We start from the raw sequence: 16,560 nt of genomic DNA, 5'->3' as shown, positions 1-16,560 counted from the left end.
AACTGGTCTACATGTGCTTTTAAAAACTTTGTCTTGCCACTCAACATAGTTTTCTTTCACCCTTTAATACTTAAGCTTGGATAAACCAATTTCACATAAACAGCTAGTTAATCACTATAATAAATATAGAAGTAAACACAAAGTAGTATCTAAATCACCACCACAGAGGTAATGGCCTGGATATGATTTCTATTTTTATATCTGTTTGGGATCTGACCTAAGGTATTTAGTCTACAGACCTTCTTCTGTAATGATAATAACACTTTGAACTTATGTTAACAGTCAGCAGCAGACTGCTAAGTTGATTCTGACTAGTAACAAACTTAGTCTCAATAATAAAGAACTTTGAGTGACTTGGCAGCTCTGCTGGCAGAATCTAGGCCTGGTGATGTCAAAGGATGCTTTGGTAAAAAGCTGGAGAATTCTGTCAGGAGTTCCCATGTTTCACTGCCAGGCTGGCAGAACAACTTTTCTTGTGGGACGCCATGGCCCTAAAATTATGCTCAAAATAAGATGCTTGTCTTTGAGAACAGAAAAAGGTGGCTTGACAGATCAACACAATCTCCTTTTCTTTTTTTCCTGGACAATGCCAATGACTGCAAAATATGAAAGCCTGCCTAGATGACTTCCTCAAATGACTCTTTTGTGTGTTTTGAAGAATTCCTATGGATTGTAAACAAAGCATACACGTTCTGTGAATTTAGCTTTTCCACGTGTTCAGGAACACAATATCTAAAATCTGCTCATCTTCACAGCTCCCAACTCTGATGGCAATGATGGGGTAAAGGGGTCCATCAGTGGGATGGGCCAAGCTTGGGGCAACCCTTGATGCCTAGACTGAAGAGTTTTAAACAGATTTTACAGCATAGGGGTTCACAGACAGGATATATAGATGGATTTTAAGCATCTCGGAAACACCTGAAATAATATGCAGCACTCTAGGTGGGCGCATTTTTCTGGGGAGAAGATCCAAAGCTTTCTTTACCTTTTCAAATGTGACTGTGACCTAGAATGTTTGTGGAAATTCAAGCCAACTGGATAAGGAAACTTAGGCCAAAAGAAGGTTGCATATCATCAGCATTTTCCAAACCAGTGTTACCAGGACAATCGTCTGGGGCACTTGTTAAATTGCATGCAATTCTCTTCTCCAGGAAATTAAAATTGAATCACTTAAAAAATCTTGAGGGACTCCCCTGGTGGTTCAATGGTTAGGACTTCACCTTCTAATGCAGGGGGTATGGGTCTGATCCCTGGTCAGGGAGCTGAGATTCCCATATATGCCTCACAGCCCCAAAACTAAAAAAACAGAAATACTACAAAAAAAATCAATAGACTTTAAAAATTTTTTAATTAAAAAAACTTGATATGCATTGATTTATTGCTTCTATCTCAAAAAGTAAATTAAAACAAGACAAGTGGTAAACCCCCAGTACAGCATGTCAGAAAATTATCAGTGGTTATATTCTATAACATGCTCATCCTTCAGATTCTGTGGAGACACATCCACTGCTGCCCCTATGTTGGGCAAATCCAGAATATTCCACACATTAAGTAAATCAAAATCCTAAAAACTGATGTTTTTCAGATGTTATAAAAAACAATAAATCACAAGTTGATGGTTCTGTAACATTCTTTCCCAAATAACCTGTCTGAAATCCTAATCATCAAGAAATGTCTACTATAGATTTTTCTAGATTCAATCTCAGCAGCACCACCTACTGATAATTTGAATTCAGTACTTTATATAAACTCTTAGCAATAGGAAGATTAACCAACTAATTGGAAATCACCTAGAACATGCTTGGCTTCTCATAAAATATGTACGATAATTTAACTGACAGAGGAAATTTTTAAAATATTTTTGCAAGTGGTGAATCAAATTGCATTCAATGACAAGGGTTGCTTCAATTATGCAATAGACTGACTACTTACGTTCCCTGCAAAATTTGCTGGAATTCTAAGCCCCAGGGTGATTGTGTTTGGAGGTAGGGCCTTTGAGAAGTGATTGGGTCACAAGGTCAGAGCTCTTGTGAATGGGATTAGTAACTTCTAAGAGAGACCCCAAGGAGCTGTCTCCCTTCTTTCTTCTGCCACGAGAGGTTATGGTGAGAAGACAGCTATGAACCAGAAGCAGGCCCTCACAAACTGAATCTCCTAGCATCTTGCCCTTGGACTTTACAGCTTCCAGAACTGAGAAATAAATTTGTTATTTATGTCATTTCCATCTCCTCACTGCTCCAGTATTTTTGTTGTTGTTGTTTTGCCATGCAGCATGTGGAATCTTAGTTCCCTGAACAGGGACTGAATCCATGCTCCCTTCAGTGGAAGCATGGAGTCCTAACCACTGGGTCACCAGGAAAGTCCCCTGGCTATGGTATTGTTATAGCAGCCTGAAGGGACAAACACATACCCAGGTATGTTTCTACTATGTTGGCTACTCTCCATCCATCCCCTTACCCATGCCCCCATCATTCTGAATTCCAGTTGGGTTCGGCCAGTGAGATGACTGGCAAGAAATCAGACGGCAGTGGGAGACCCTAGGGTATGGACTCCTCTCGTCCTTCTCTCCTGACCACTGTGCCAGTCAGAGCTCTATCCGTCTGTCCCTCCTCCACGAGTCCAGCTCTCACCTTGTGTTGCCATGTTAACACTTACCCCTCTTGACTCAGAGGTCCTGACAGTAAAGGATGCCTCCACTTTCCTTGCTGGCTCCTTCAGTCTTCAGGTAAGGAGTTCTTTTGTAAGTCTGTTTAGTTAACCTCCTGTGTATAATCTGACTTTCTGGCAGGCCCCTGACAGGGACACAGAGCTCTCCGGAGACTCATCGTGCTTACTGTAATACTGAAGTGGTCACTTACTCAACATTTAAGTGAGTACAGTGGAAAAGATATTGTTCTAGGTACAATACAGATAAAAATATGAAAAAGATCCCATTGTTAGGAATCTCCCATTAACGAGAAGTTCATATTAATATACATAGAAGGGGTTTGGGTTGACTGAAAACTTCAATGATTCCACATAACTATTCTAATTTCTACACATAGTATGATTAATCTTAGGTATCAAGTAAGTCAGCCTTTTAACTATCATGTTTCCACAGTACCCTAAAAGAGTTTCACCAAGTTTATCACCATCAGACTGGAACCCTGTGGTTTATTTAAATAATCTTAAATAAGCCAGTTGGAAGCTTGGAACCAATTACTTAACCTGAAAATGTGTTATTTTTACATTCTAATGAGGCAGTCTCACCAAGTGTTTACTTTAGAGTTCTTCTGTGGGACATAAACACACACACACAGAGTACAAAATTCTCCCTTCATATGAAGATTCTGGAGAGCAGGGGCTGCCTCATTCTCCCCTGTAGCTTCTGGAGTTTCCATACATTAGAAACTGAATCATCGTTTTAAAGACAAGCTGATGAATAAGAGCACAAACTTTCCTTAGCTTTGAGTCCCTGCCTTGCCCTCATCTGGCTGGACAACCTTGAGTAAATTACCAAACTCTCTGCCTTGGTTTCCTCTCCCCATCAGCCCACTTTAAATGAATGATTTGAAAAGCACTTAAGAGTGGTACCCATCCCACAGTAAGAACAATGCAAGTGCTTGTTTAATAAATAAAATTAAAGTGACACTGCTTTTTTACATCACTGCAGGAACAGCAGCTGGAACAGAACTTAAGAAGACACAATTTTCTCATTTTATAGATGGTAAAGCTGAGGACCAGGAAAAGTTAATGCAATAAGCCGGGGTGGAAAATGTGGCTGACGGAGATATCACCTCTAGGAGGCTCACTCACCAACACAGCATGCTTTAGAAAGAAATGGAGCAATTTTGTCCAAGAAAACAAAACTCTGATGTCAAAATGAACCTATAAATGACTTGCATTTGCATCTCCTGATTTATGAAATTATTTAAATAAATATCTACTAAGTGCTATGAAATATAAAAATTTAGAATGCAGTAAACCTGGAAATCCTGGTGCATTACTCAAAAGTCAGCCAACTGAAAGTCAAATCAATAGTTAATTTTTTAAAAAATCAGTGGAAATAATGGCCCGATGGCCTTGCCCATTTAACTCAGAAAATGATGGTTTTCTTTAATTTTCCTCCTTTCTTTCTCTTTTTTTGGAGGGAGGTGGCAGCGTTGTCAGTCATATAATCTCACAGGTTGTACTTCAGCAAAACACAGTTCTTTGAATCTGAACGTGCTCACATGCTCTACTGGGATCCTTTCTACCTTGTAAAGAGGAAAGAACATTTTATATCCTAGATATACCTGATTCTTTTCCATCCCTAAAAAACATTTGCTTTTTAAGTTAGACATAAATGGTGACTAGCCACTCACCCTCCATCTCTCAATGACTTTGAGAGTCAGTATAGATATAACTGCTCTTTGGAAAACAAAAACTTGTTGCAGGAGGTGATACACTTAAGGAACAATGTGAGCAAAATGCAAATTTCAGTTTGTGTGGCTTTGTCCAGGAGAAACAGTAGGTGAAATGCAGAAGATGCACCCAGATAAACTGAGTCACGCAGGAACATGCAAAACACCTGCAGAGACAGGCAAAACCCACATGCGGGCACGCCTCACCGCACCACCAGCAAGCGCCCTCAGCTCACCCAGGGCTGAGTCACCCTTACCCAGATCTGGTGTCACAGCCCGCTCTCCTACTCTAGCAGTCCCTATGCCCATCTGCATGTTAATTCACAAATAAATCCTTCCCATATCCACTCCCAAAGGCTCACGTTAGGTCTTTGTCAAGGTAAAGCGTCATATTTACTGTAATGTTCATGTCTTCGTAAACCATTTAACACATGAAACAGTGCTACTATTTATATTAGGTTCCTATCTTTATTCTTAAGTGTGTTATTGCAGATGCTCTGCAATGTTGTGCCTCTGATGGGTTTTCCCCATAAACTCTAAGGCTTTTTTTATCATGTAGTAATGCATGCTGCATAGTGATTTTTTAGGACACATAAATGCCCGACAGCAAAATTCCCTGTACTCTGAGCTCCAGGTCATCAAAGTTACAACATTTTAAATCCAATAAACAGGAATTATCTGTGAGAACCACAATCAGTCTTCAGGTTTCTCTTCAGTTGATTTCATTCTGTATAGAATTTTATGTTTCTCAAACCACAGCTCTTGGAATAAATATCTAGAAAAAAAAGAGTTATACACAGCATGACTAATAAACATGTGAATTACTAGATATAAAAAAGCTTAGAAATATGACTTTCAAAAGATACTATACATAATAATTTAGATTATTCTACTCAATTTTAATGTAATAATGCTCACCTCTTGGTCAAAAATGAAAAATACTTCAGAGTTTTTAATCTCAAAATGTGTTTGACAAAACGGTTAAAACATATTACTTAAACTCAGCTCCTTCAGCAATTAATCTATCCTCCTTTGCTTAATTTTCGTGACCAATTTCCCTGATCATTGTGAATTACAATATACATAAAACAAACATTTGGTATAAACTAGACACTTAATTTTAGTGCTCCCCACTCAAAGCACAAATAGAATTATGTTACAGTAAGTATTCTTGAGCAAGTAAAAACTGGAGGATATTTTTTTTTGGAGGACATTTTTTGCTTTTCAAATAGACAAATCAGCATAGTTAGACACAAATGCTGAATAAGAGTTGAAATAAAAACAGAACTTTGCTCCCTTCATACTGAAAACCTGAAGGAGATGATTCTCTTTCAAGTTCATGAAAGGCATGCAGAGGAGAAATACTCCTCAGTTTTGTGGAGCTAAGCAAAAGCACAACACTTTAACTTATAGCCTAATAAAGTTCCAGTCCAGATACCAGAAGTCTTCCTATTGCAAATGCATATTTAACTTAACCCAAAGGAAACCCACTGGCCTGCCTGCTCCCCCTCCAAGTAAATTAAATTTGGCAACCATGTCAATGAAATAAAAGTATCCTGATGTTTTGATATTAAATTATTTCACAAAGAACAACTAGAATGTAAGTAATCTCTTAAAAATAAAGAAGAAACATTACCTATACAAACACAAAATTGATTCTCAATATGACGTAAAGAGCTTTGTCTTTTTTGTCTGCTTGTTTTGATAAAAACTAACCAGTATTCACTCCTGAAATTACTCTTAAAAAAATCAGCGAGAGACAGCAAAAAAGATTCTAAAAAGGAACTGACTATTCCTGCTGGGAATATAACACAACCAGTGAAAACAACTGGAAATTCTGTCTTTCTCCCTCTATAAAAAGCTTATTTACTTTATGTAATACTTGACAAAAGCCTTTTAATGAGATTCCATGAAATATCATAAACTAATTTAGGAAAGAATTTTTAATGCCAGCAGGATATCTAATTTCCTGAAGTCCAAACAAGAACACTAAAAAAAAAAAAAAAAATTCATTTTATTTTTGAAATTGTTCTATATAACTATGTAAAATACTGTACACATGTAACTGACATTGACACATACGAAAAAGTTGCTTAGAAAAAACTAACCTTTAAAAGCAAATGTTTATGTGTGTTAATAACTTGTAATCACACAATACATAACATTTTCCTAGGTCAAATATTTGTGATGCAAAAAAACAAAAAATGCCATTGCTGACTTTGTACCTTATTTGGAATATTAGAAAAAGACTCTCTCAGCCTGTTTCAAAGATGGAAGCTCCTAGTTTCCATAGTTCTCCAGCATTTCAGGTAATCTGCTTACTTGGTAAATAAAACAGAAAAAGAATACGTTGGCTTTGTCACCATTCTCACCTCGGTGAGTCCAATGGTACTATTCTGCTTACAAGAACATCAAAAGCAATAAAATTTCATAATAATCTTAGTCTGTTGTTGCCTCTCCTTTAGCTTGACACAAGATACGAAAACAGTATATGCTTCAGAGCCATAATTATTTAATTTTTCCTCCAAATCGGCACCAGTGAAAGTGAAAGTATTATCAAGTGAAAGTGCTTCTACTCCAAGTCCAGATATTCCTTGTGGGGTCACTCAAACATCAACAAAAGGCTCAGGAGTTGACTAACGCAGGGGTCCCCAACCTCCAGGATCTAATGCCTGATGATCTGAGGCAGAGCTGATGTAATAATAAGAGTGTACAATAGATGTAAAGCGCTTGAATCATCCTGAAACCATCCCCCTGACCCTGGTCTGTGGAAAAATTGTCTTCCACGCAACCAGTCCCTAGTGCCAAAAAGGCCGGGGACCGCTGGACTGACGGACACCAAGTATCCCAGACGACACACAGGGACTGTTAGTGACCATGTGCTGGGAACAGGTCCCCAAGTTTCTGTACCTTGTCTGCCTCTGAGCTGTGAGGTAACAGCAGGGGCACAGATGAGCTGTCCAGGCTGAATGGCGAGAAGGCTGAGGCTCTGAAGCACAGAATTTCTGCAAGCCTCAAAGGATCATGTAACAGTTATACTAACGCGACAATTTATAAATAAGTAGAAGGCTGGAGAGATTCATGGAACTGCCCAGGATCACATATCTAGCAAGATAACTCTTTTGACAAAAGACACATCTGGGTTAAAATCTGAATTCCTAAGGGTCATGAACTAAAATGTCCACATCATAGTAGAATAGAACCCCAATAAACTCCTGAAACATAATTTAGTTCTTATTCTTTTCTTCAACCAGAAGTATCACCACATCCTTGACAAAAAAACCCATATGGTCAAAATGGATACAATTTACAGTGCAAATACTAAAACCATTTGTTTTATCCTGTGCCATCTACCATGCATAGAAATGGACTTGTTATAATGAAGCTTCTTTGGTAAATATTTAGTGAATTTACCTGTATTCTTCACTACAACTTCCTTGGTCATGTTTCACAACTCCTTTAGGTTTATCGTATTTTAAAACTACAGAATATCAAAGATATTAAATTGAAACATTTTTTTTCCTCTGAGGGAAGAGGAACAAAATTCAAAACCAGTACACAAGTATTTTAATCATACCACATGGACGTTTCATATTTGGCATCTTAAATACCTTCCAGAAAACATCACGTACAATTAATCAAAAACATCCTCAATTGTTTACATACTAGATCTCTTTTTGAAGTAGTAAGATATGTAATTATCCTACACTTTAAGAAATTTCATATAGCCTGACACAAAAACAACGGATTACAAATATTGGGTTTTTTTTTAAAAGCCATTAACCAACTGAAATGAGGGTTTAAACCAGCTACTTAACAACCTGATAGTGTATATTACCGTAACTTGTATGTGTTTCTAACTTTACTCTGGGAATAAATTTTACTCAGCCTGATTCCAATTTGGCAACCAATCTCAGGAGAATAAGTAAAATCTAGATTTTTTAAAAAGGAAGTACTTCCCTTCCTTTAAAGTGATTTCAGTATCTTAATAGAAGATATGAATAAAAGGTAATGAGTCTTTTAAAACAAACATGCCAAAATGTACACACCCTAAAACAAAGTTCTATACTTGTTGATGCCATTTCTAAAATACTTAAAAGCCACTGTGAGTGAATCAGGTACATGAATAAGCTTAAGAAAAGCTGATTTGGGTTTGAAAGGGGATAGAAGGGAGCCAATTGTTTTTAAAGGTTCAGATTTCCTTCATTGACTCTAACTGCAACTGGATAAAAAGGACACAAAACTGTACTAAGCATCAGTGGCCTGAGCACACAGCCTCTATTTATACAGAAAAACCACATCCAAAGGCTCAAAATGTTCATTTATATATACACTTCTCTGATATGAGATTGAAAACTTTAGATTCACCACCTTTAACCATAAATCACATAATTCTGACTAACTTTTGAAGGGTTAATTAAGAAAAAAGAGGACTATAATGAGACTAGAGCATCAAATAATAAATAATAATTAACATTTAAAAAAAAGAGAGAGATAAATCCAGAATGTGGGACACACTAAAAGACAACAGGTTTGATCTTTAAAAGGGCAAAAATCATGGAGGAAAAAAGAAGAGATTAATCCAGATTCATAGAGAATAAAGGGACATTAAAAATGTGATCTGTTTCCTGGAATTTAAAAAAACTGTACCTATAAAACAGGGATTATTAGGGGTGTTTGGTAATAATTATATTACAGAATTACTGTTAATTTTCTTAGATGTTAATTTTCTTAATTTTCTTAGATAAAGTTTTAGGTTATGAAGGAAGAGGTATTTATCTTTAACAAAATACATGATGAAATGCTTGGGCATATAGTTTAGTGCAAAGTCTAACTTTGCCTATTCACACAATAAAGTATCATTAACAAAATGTTAATGATTCATGAATCAAGGTGAAGAGTACTCAGGTATTCAATATATTACTTCAATCTTTTTATAACTGAAAATTCTCAACATAGAGAATGGCTGGGAAAAGCAGCACTTGTAGTTTCAGATGCCGACTTCAAAGGGCCAACCTAGTAACACAGTACCTCCCCTCTGTCTAGTCGTAACCTCTAAATCAGTGGTCTCCTAATCGGGCAGATACATTCCAGGGTACCGACTAATGAACCAGAGATAAGCGAAGAAATATTAGAATTTCTATTAATAAACTTTACTCTTATCCTTGTAAGATTTCTTGGGTTTCATAATGTACTACACATATTACTACAGTAGAACTTGTACCATTTGTAAATACACATATTTTGAGGCCATAAACTCAAAAATATTTGTTACTGATGGCATCAGATAAAAAAATTTGAATATACTCTTTTCTAAAATACACATAACTTTCTTAAGTCTATGAACACCAAAAGATATTAGAACTAGTTCCTTTCATGTTTATGCAGGAGCTTACTGACACTTAATATGCAATCCTTATCAGAAACTCTGACTGGAAAAGAAACAGGAAACGGAGAATAATGGCAATGGCAAGGATTAACATAAAACTAGGAGTCAGAAAATCAGCAAAGAACAGTATGACCACAAGTTATCGCCAATAAAGAGTTAGGCTTTGTTCAGTAAAGAAATCTGTATGGAAAAAATATTTCTGAAGCAAGAAAAATCAGGAGGGAAAAATAATCTCAAAGGAAGACCATATTAGAAAAAAGAGGGCATAAAATTCAAGGAAGCTTTGATTAGAAACAGGGGCTGTAATCATAAATAACACAGAAAATAATCTAGGGACTTCCCTGGTGGTCCAGTGGTTAAGACTTCAACTTCCAAAGCAGGGGGTGCAGGTTCGATCCCTGGTCAGGGAGCTAAGATTCCACATGCCTCACGCTCATAAAAAACAAAATATAAAACAGAAACAATATTGTAACAAACTCATTAAAGACTTTAAAAATGGTTCACCTGAAAAAAAAAATCTTGAAAAAAAAGAAAGAAAATAATCTAGGTTTTGACAAGAACACTTAATCATGATTCTAAAATAAAAGATAACTGAACATAAGGTCTTTGAGAAACAGTTAAGTAAGTTTTTCTTTATTCTAAAGGGTACAAAGATTCATTGACAATGAAAAACTTTTTTTAAATTATAAAATTATATGATTTTACTATTAAATAAAGAGTGATACAACAACACTCTATAATTGCTAACTGGTAAGATGAGAAAAAGAAAACAGTGATTTTAATGTCTTAAATGAAAATTTGACAAATTATACCAATGGACCTAAATTTAGAAAATAATTGTATAGTTTTTGCAGTTGCAGAGTTTATCAGATAGGACACTAATTTATCTTTTATAAACTTGAAGCCTGGGACTAAAGGTAAGTTTCATGCTGAATTATACATGTGTCATTTATGAAAACTACGAGAAAAGAACACTAGGGGTCTACTAAGCATTTTAATTACATAAATTAACAGGTATAGAGACAAACTTTCAGAAGTTTTTAATACAGTGAAGAAAATCTCTGGCACAGAAAAAGGTTCCTCATGAGTAGGAGAGACAGGAACAGCAAAGCAGGACCACGGAGTTAGGGGAAATCAGGGGAAGGACGCACTACGTAGTAGGTAGGTTTAGGACACTGATGTATTAGTCATCCGACTGACCATGGGGTTTGTTAGCTACTCTTGCTAGACAGTAACTGGGCAGAATTTTGCCATTCAGATGTCACTGGCTTATGGATACACAAACTTTATAAAACTTTATAAAAGTAAAAAAAACTTTTTACTTTTACTTCATAAAAGCAAAAAGAGTTTTACTGAGAAGTAAAATTTGCTTCCCAGAAATTCTTATTATAGCTAATTTATTTTATAAATAATTCAATTCCCTTTAAAAGGGGACAGCTACCTGTTAAAGAAAAATTTTACAAAAGTGCAGCACACACTCTGGTTGCAGAACAAAATCACTGTGCTCCTAATTAGTCCTTTCCTATTTCTATCCTTGCCCTGGCACCTGAAAGATGGAAAATCCAGTGCTTCCTTTTCAGTGGAATTTTTTCCATCTGGTGTTTTCATACCTAGTAAGTGAAAGCTGTTTAGTTGCTAAGTCATCTACAGCTCTTTTGTGACCCCATGGACTAACATAACCCGCCAGGATCCTCTATCCACGGGATTTCCCAGGCAAGAAAACTGGAGTGAGTTGCCATTTCCTTCTCCAGGGGATCTTCTGAACTCAGGGATCAAACCAGCATCTCCTGCTCTGCAGGCAGATTCTTTACCACTGAGCTACTAGGGAAGCCTAGTAAAAGAAACCTACAAGCTTATAATATAGTATTGGTTTTAAGTATTTTTAAGTATTCATCATTTAAATCTTTATAAAAGCCTAGTAATATGACTAGGTAAAGAAACTTACACATGCCTTGTAATAAGGATAGCCTTTTTTCATTTCACCATTCTTTGACTTTTACAAGGCAAAACACATACTAGAGAATATGTCATTGATTTTACAGCATGAAGCATACCAAAATAAAATGGGACAACGATACATTTTGCCACTGGTATTGGGGAATTTATCAAAAAACAGAGAAAAATACAGTATGAATTGACACAAAGTGTATCACTTAAACTATTCAAATGGCAATGAAAAATATTACAATCTTTTGACAATGTTTAGCAAAAAACAACATATTAAAAATTTTAATGTAAAGTTTGATTTTGAATTTTAAAATTACTGTTTGAGGGCAAAGTACTCTAAACTTAGGAAAACACAAATTAGGGTGATGTAAATTTGAACCTACCTTGTCAAAGGTAGAATCATGGTGTCAAAAGGGAAAGCAAGTACCTGATCACAATAGTCTCAGAAAATACAAATTAAATCTTCATTTATGGTGTGAAACCTGTTAATAAATCAATTCGTTTACTATGGTACTCAATTCTTCAGTTGTTTCAATAATAGTGTTAAATAACAGCACAACTTGGGAAATTATAAATATTTAAGGAGATTAAAATATCAGCAGAAAACATATTTCATATGGATTAAAAGAAAAAGCATTCATTCAAAACTGCTTCTGAATAAGAAGCCAAAATAATTCCATTCGGGAACTTTAAAAGAGAGGAGAGAGAGAAAACAGCCTATAAATTCAGTTTCAAAGACAAGAATACATATACAAACTGTTAAGCAAAGCCAGGAATCTAGATGACTTTGAAACATCTACTTACACTCATTTTAATGAAGAATTAAAGGATACAATGTGTTAAAGACATATTTAAAAGACTAGCAGTGGAATAAGACAGATGAAATGAATTTCACCGTAGCCTAAATAATTACAAGAGACTGAAATTGTAGTGTAATTCATGTTCTCTTTCCAGTTTAAAAGCTTCTATCCTTTGCCTCTATCTTTGGTGTCACTGCCACCAATAAACACAGTATACAGTTTAGAAACCTAATTACTATCTTCGACTAGGAAAAAGTAAATCAACATTATCTCTTTAAAAGTTAAGGTATAAAAGAATGCAGTCCGACTTGATTTTTGTCTCATGGTCCCACAGTATTCTGATATATCATGCCAAAATGTCAAAGTTTAAAGGGGAACATCATCATTTGCTAGAAGTGCACCAAAAATTTAGCTACTGTACGCTGGTGTGATGACAGCTAGTAGTATGCAGAGGCTACAGAATGACATAACATATGTGCGTTCAGCTCCCAATTACTCCCAGGAAGGTTCAGTTGAATGGGAAACTGAAATGGGGACAACATAACACCTTCATGTACATATGCTACAGTTTTTCTCTTGCAGTTTAAAAGGATAGTGTAATTATCTTCAATTTACACAAAACATTATGGAACATGGTAGCTGTTCATGATTAAAATAAAATAGCAAGGTCAATTAATTTAACAGTGTTAAATATATTCACATGATCACCACTTGTGATTCAAAATGGCCAGTAGTGAAGCTACACAGCAACCTATGTACACAACATTTGCCACAACAGTGTTGGTAAGTTTGACTCTTTGCAGGCCAGGTGGTTTTACGAGACAGATAATCTTGCATTGATCCTTTCATATTATGAAAGGAATTATATGTTGTAAGTAGTTTCATTCCTCACAGGGGAGGGGAGGGGAGACCCTCTAAAAAGTCAGTGCAAATTGAAGAGGGATCTCCCTTCTTGAACATTGGAACGTGTTGACCAAGATACGATTCCTATAAGCTGAGGGTGAACCAATCTTAAGATATTAAAGGATCTCGTAACATTGCCATTGGCGATCGGCGGGTATCTGCCACAAAGGGGACTCCAGTCCTATAGCAGAGCCTTCTGGGAGTACGGCTGCTGCGGCTGAGGCGGCTGCTGGCTGCCCCCCGGCTGGGGCACTGTGGACGGTAACGTATAGTTCGGCACCTGGGACAGGCTGGTCCCCGCGTTCTGGTAGATGGTGACGTCGGGAGCAGCTGTGGCGGCAGGGGGAGGACTGTACACTGAAGCCGGGCTGGGGTACGTACTTCCCGGGACGGGGCTGACCATTGTGCTGTGGAGGGGACAGAACACTCAGTTAGGTCAACACTGACTTACACGGCCATGCAGAGATCAACAGCAAAGCTGTTCACTAAAGTCACTCAGTCAAGCGATCCATTCCATTAAGTGTTTATTAAATGGCTAGAATGTGCCAGATACTGCTATTTGAGGCACTGGGATATCATAAAGGAAGAAGGGGGGGAAGTCCCCACCATCATGGAACTTATATTCTAACAGGAGGAAAAAAGATGAGGAAAAAATGTGTGATATGTCAAGAGGTAGTGACAAGAGGTGATACGAAGAAACACAGGGACTCCCCCGCAGTTCAGAGGTTGAGATTTTCGCCTTCCAATGCAGGGGGTGAGTTTGATACCTGGCCAGGGAGTTAAAATTCCACTTGCCAAAATAAAATAAAACATAAAGCAGAAGCAACATTGTAACAAGTTCAAGGAAGACTTTAAAAATGGTCTAAGTCAAAAAAAGACAAAAAGAAACAAAGCATCCCAGGAGGACCACTAGTTCCTGGGACAAGAGATTCCTGTGGATACAGGATGCTGGGGGAGGCCACTCAGATACAGCAACACTGAAGGAAAGACCCGAAAAGAGTGGGAGGGGGTGACATCCACGATCTAGGAGAAAGGGCACTTCCGGCAAAGAGAACAGCAAGCCTGTGAGAAAAGGCCAGGCATGGTCAAGAGGCAGCAAGGAGGCCTGGATGGCTGAGCAGAGTGGGCAGAAGGCAGAGTGGCATGAAATGAGGCAGCAGAAACAGGAGAGGAGCCTGTGTGCACAGGCCTGCAGACTGTGGTCAGGGTCCGGGCCTGTGGCTGAGGGGGACGGAAAAGCACTAGTCGACTGTGGACAGAAGAGCAATCAGGACTTTGCTGGCTCAGTGGTTAAGAACCCGTCTGCCAAAGCAAGGGACTCGGGTTCGATCCCTGGTGGCGAACTAAGATCCCACATGCCGAGGGGCAACTAAGCTCTCATCATAACCAGAGAGCCCGTGCGCGGCAACTGCTGAGCCTGCGCACCACAACTAGAGAGGCCCACGTGCCACAGCCAGAGAAGTCCACGTGCCGCAACTAGGCAGAGAAGCCCCTACGAGCTGCGGTGACGGCCAGGAAAGGACAATGTGACGCAACTTGGTTTTAACAGGCTCCCCCTAGGGTGACGGAAGTCTGCAAAAGTGACAACCTGAGAATCGAAAATCTATGTAAAAGAATAAGAAACTGTCTGCTAGATATGGACCGAGGGACACTAAAATACCTGCCTACCAAAAACACAGGAAAAAATTCCTCCTGACTGTGATGTGCAATTAGAAGGCTTGAGTCAAATATGTCATATACCCCTATGATGTATACGTCCACCTCCATTTCCACTACTTCCAATTTTGTTAGCATATGTTTGTTTTGCCATCAGTTTTCTCATTCAAACACACACAGATGCACATGTACATACACACAACTGTTCCTAATATATCTTTTTAAAAATTGTCTCAAGGTCTTTGTGAAGACTTTTCAAGAAACTGAAATGTATAACTCACTGGCCTAACACAGCCCTTGAAACTCCCATCAAGACATTTGTTTATCAAGTATCGACTGAGTTCCCACCAGGTATAAAACTGCTATACAGTGTGGCTCTACAGGTGACAGATCCCACGCCAGCTCTCAGGATACAGCAGCCTAGCTGGGGATACGGACCACAAGACGACACAGTGCGCTGGGGGCCTGGGGCAGCAACAGAGGAGCACCAGCGCTGGCGAGGGGGAGGGCGAGACAGCCCTGGAGCAAAGATGAAGCTGAGAACTAAAGAATGAGTAGAACAGCCGGATGAAGAGGACTAAATATTTTGACATTAATGCTCTACCAAAAGCACCTCTTGAAAAGCACCTGTGTTTCCGGAGAGGTGACATTTACGGCTAGCCAGCAGCCAGGCTGGGGGATACAGCACAGGCCATGGGTCCAGGACAGGGGTTCATACCCAGGTGGCAGGAGAGGACAGGGCAGTCCCCAGCCAACAGTAACACGGCACTCTGACTCTGCAGCACCCACTATCAGAGCAGCTCATTTACAAGGATAATACCTCAAGGCTCTGGACTAAGAGATCCAAGCAACCTTCAGTGGCGAGAGCAACTAGAGCCGCGCGTGACAGGGTCACCGAGGACCAGCTGGGACACAGCAGTACCTCTGGATAAGGCTCAAGTTTCTAAGGGCTTCCTACTTCATTCCCGTACACTGGCTCACTTCTAAACAATTTCCACCTCTACTCACTTTGATCTAATTTTAAAGTAACATGTTACTCTCTTAAAAGCTGCTCCCTACTGATTTCCATGTAAGAGTATTTGGTTTTAACAAACTGAGAATTAGAAAAATAAAAAAGTCCTTGGACAGACAGAAAGGGTCCCACCTAACTTTCCCCTAAACTCTAACCCAGTAGGGAGTGCCGTCGTCTGGCTGCTGTCATCTGATGCCTCTAACAGGCTTCCCCATTACCCTCTTTCTTAAGGTCACTTCAGAATACGAGATGTGACCACAAAATCATGTTTGCAACCCCTCAGCATCCCTAGAGGGGGGCTCCTGAGGTTGAACAGTACAACAGTGAGGGCAGGACCGGAGCTCTGAGACGACTCCAACACGGATGGAGGTTCCTAGAAATTGTGCCTGTGTTACTGAGAAACTTCTGTTGTGAACTCTTAAGTCTACCTGTTTGAGACAAAGGAATGACTTCCCGTTGAAGTAGAAAAAG

At 38.5% G+C, this 16,560-nt stretch overlaps 1 protein-coding gene across 5 annotated transcripts in view; it reads right to left on the bottom strand.

Moving 5' to 3' along the window:
* Nucleotides 1-4,849: 4,849 nt before the first annotated feature.
* The window catches only part of STAM (signal transducing adaptor molecule), a 61,415-nt gene continuing 49,704 nt past the window's right edge, over nt 4,850-16,560 (bottom strand). For 2 of the 5 annotated variants that reach the window (XM_043883284.1, XM_043883282.1), the window contains one exon: nt 4,850-13,828. In XM_043883284.1, the coding sequence (XP_043739219.1) occupies nt 13,603-13,828 (226 nt within the window). In that variant the 3' untranslated portion in view covers nt 4,850-13,602. The remainder of the gene's footprint in view (nt 13,829-16,560) is intronic. The other 3 variants (XR_006336934.1, XR_006336932.1, XR_006336933.1) reach the window with 3 other exon arrangements.

This window comes from Cervus elaphus, chromosome 23 (assembly GCF_910594005.1).
Source record: "Cervus elaphus chromosome 23, mCerEla1.1, whole genome shotgun sequence".
Taxonomy (NCBI): domain Eukaryota; kingdom Metazoa; phylum Chordata; class Mammalia; order Artiodactyla; family Cervidae; genus Cervus; species Cervus elaphus.
This window is presented reverse-complemented; position numbering and strand designations above follow the sequence as displayed.